At 34.7% G+C, this 3,144-nt stretch overlaps 1 protein-coding gene across 2 annotated transcripts; it reads right to left on the bottom strand.

Moving 5' to 3' along the window:
- Window positions 1-6: 6 nt before the first annotated feature.
- Window positions 7-1,680, bottom strand: LOC112494572. Of its 2 annotated transcripts, none has more exons than XM_025086567.1 (2): window positions 1,424-1,680; window positions 7-205 (listed from the first exon to the last, which is right to left on the bottom strand). In XM_025086567.1, exons 1-2 carry the CDS (start codon window positions 1,662-1,664, stop codon window positions 120-122), a joined length of 327 nt encoding a protein of 108 aa, XP_024942335.1. In that variant the 5' UTR covers window positions 1,665-1,680; the 3' UTR covers window positions 7-119. The 2 variants fall into 2 exon arrangements, with proteins under 2 accessions (XP_024942335.1, XP_024942336.1); XM_025086568.1 differs by having other exon boundaries at window positions 7-243; window positions 1,424-1,679.
- Window positions 1,681-3,144: the final 1,464 nt, after the last annotated feature.

Consider the following 3,144-nt stretch of genomic DNA (forward strand, 5'->3'; position numbering starts at 1 on the left):
AGTATTTGGCATTACCCATTTGGTCCAATATTTCGTTGATATTAGGCAGATAGAATTTTTAGAGATACAATAACCAAGGATTGTTTCTATATTTCGCCATGGTGTCGGTGATGTGTCTCCTATGTTTCCATAATATTGGTGAGTGGAATGTGCCGCGTCGCAGCGTGAACATTCCGTCGCTTCTGACATAGGCACGTTTCCAAATCTATATTATGGTTTACAACATTCCAAACTTTGTTAAATCTTAAAAGAAAACATTTTTTAATTTTTAAAAATTCAGGTGACAACATGAGTAGGTAATGTACGAAGTCCCTACATGAGGAAGCATTTTCATTTTTTTTTTTAATCTTTGGCTTCCTCATAGATGAATCTTCATCTACTACCGACGATTCAGAGGAAACAAATTGCAAGTTTCAACTTGCAGCTTGTTTAACACGAGTCTCCATACCTCTCACAACTTAAGGTGCTTTATACCGTAGAGAACGCATATAAGGATAAATCTCTTACATGATTTCTTCGGGCCTAATAATTTTGAATAGGCTAAAATTCAAAAACTTGAATATATGTATAATTAGATCCATTTTGCCGATCTCCACCAAATTTGACACACATCATGGCTAAATGATATTCTATACTTTTGGAAAATTGGAGATCAATGGGTCAAAGTTGACGTAAGTTATATTGATAAATTTAATTTTTCGAAAAATTCAAAATATAAAATCAAAACTTCTGGATGGGTTCAGCCCAAATGCAATACCAACCAACCTTAGATACAAATCTCTTTATCAATCTCTTTATCAAGAACTATTTAGACGATTACCACAAAATTTGCAATCGCTAGAGTGATAACGTCCTTTTTTGGGGAATTTGAAAACGACATAAAATTCGAGCCGCAGCTTGAATTATGACGAATTATAGTTAATGAAGGTATTATAGAGCTGTACAAGCTTGCAAAATTAGGAAGCTATAGCTAAAACCGTTCTCGAGTTATACACGTTTGAATTTTAGGATGCCATTACACACACACACATACATCCGGACATTTTCTCCAAACATGTTTTCTCGACGTTTTAGCACATTCTGAACATGGTGACATGAAAATTTCGACAACCAAATTTTTCATTGTCACATAGCTTCCTCTATGAGGAAGCAAAACATTTTTTAAATTTCAAAAATTCAGGTGACAACATAAGTTTCCTGCAAATCACCTGCAAATCCATCGGTACCCCTACAACAAATTTCATTACAATTGTGCCAGCGTTGTTGGCCGATCGTATCAAAAATAGATTGGAATGCAAAAGGTTAATATTGAAGTTTTATGTCGAAGCCCGCTGTACATTTGTTAATAAAATACAACTAAAGTTTCATGTATACTTGTTATTGATACTGATTTTTTCTATGTATTGTTTTACGTTTAAAATACCTTTGCCCAGAGAAGAAATACTGTGAACGCTGCAATTATTATATTGCACCAAATTTACACCAAGCTCTTCGAATGTACACGGTGGCGGTAGCAGTACGGCACCCTTAATGATTTCATCCGGAGTTTCATCATTCCCGGGGGATCCTTCACCACCCAACAGTAATGGAATTTCCAATTCAGAACTCAAAGCCTGGAGAAAATCATCGGGTGGAAGTGCACAATCTTCATCTGAAATAAACATTTTCAAATAATTATTCCTTCGTGAATTCATGTATAAGACGTGTCAAAAACAATAGGGCCCTTACTCATACCTCTCTTTTATAATCGTTCTTAAACGTCTTTTAGTTAAACACGATTATATCGCTATTAAAAGACGCCGTACTCATACCTTCTCTTAAGACCACTTATAGTTAACACTAAACCTACCATCGAGCGGTCATTTGACTGTTTTAAAGCCAAAAATACGTGTATAAAAAATTGTCGATAGGTTTAATCTTAAAAGCACGCTAATAGGAATATTAACGTGGCATTGTCATGAACAGATGACGGTCAGCGCTATGCGGATGCGTACTTCCTGCATTACGTATTTCAAAATATATGCTAATTTTCGTAATACGAACAAAGTTTTTTCGACAGAATGTTGGTCAGACGTGTAAGTAAAATTGTCAAACATCGCATTCGTTTAATAATTTTATTAGCAAACTCAATAGTTGTAAATATAACAATATTCCAAGATTATTTTTACCTCATCAAAGAGCAACATTAATTGTAAACACATATTATATTAATATGATATTAGTCTTTAAATATAAAACTGTCTGAAAAAATATAAAACAAATTTTCATAAATTTATTGTAAGAATTTACTAGTTGGAAAAGGCTCCAAAAATGGTTACATAATGAAAATCATACTAAATTTCATTTGACTGGACCGAGCATTAAGACGAGCTATCATTCACGTGCTCCTTTGGATGCATTAACCCCTTGTACCAATTCAACAGTTAAAACTAATGCAATCCCCCCCACCTTTGGCACTTGTTACTAATTTCACGATCGTTATGTACTTGAAATGAATTAATTTGGTTATAAAAAAACTCGGATTAGCCTACCCATTTGTTGTTACTTCGCAAGCATAAACGAGGTGAGCAATGTCGTCGATGGACGCCATACTGCCTTGATACACTTTTAAGAAACTAGCGCTCTCTATTAGCTGAGTTAGGTGCCCTAAAAGAGGCTGAAAAGGAAGTATGAGTAGATATCACCACTAAAACATTGTAACAGAAATGTTACAACAGACTTCTTCCCACCACCTGGTTTGAAAGCACCAATCGCCTTGAGCGTACTATAATATATGGCGAACATTATTATTGTACTATATATTTCAGCATTTTAGGACCATTGTATTTACAATAAGGTCTCTTCCGTTTAACCACCCCACCATTATGGATTGGATGGATTTTGCGAGCCGTTCCACGAGAGCCGGCATTTTCGATAATTATTTTTGAATTTCAAACCGGCTTTCTGCCGATAACGCGAACCCGAATGGCGTATTGCATGTGTTAGAAAATAATGGTTTTACATATCTTTTTCCAGTTCACGTTTCGTATTATAATAGAATCATAAGTTAAATTACTCAAAATAATGTAAACAAGAACTTTTTATAACATTTTAAAAACTATCTGTTTACTGACATTCTGATTGGTTGTTCAACAACCACCCATG

The sequence above is a fragment of the Cephus cinctus genome, unplaced genomic scaffold (genome assembly GCF_000341935.2).
Source record: "Cephus cinctus unplaced genomic scaffold, Ccin1 Ccin1_scaffold0618, whole genome shotgun sequence".
In the NCBI taxonomy this organism is placed as follows: domain Eukaryota; kingdom Metazoa; phylum Arthropoda; class Insecta; order Hymenoptera; family Cephidae; genus Cephus; species Cephus cinctus.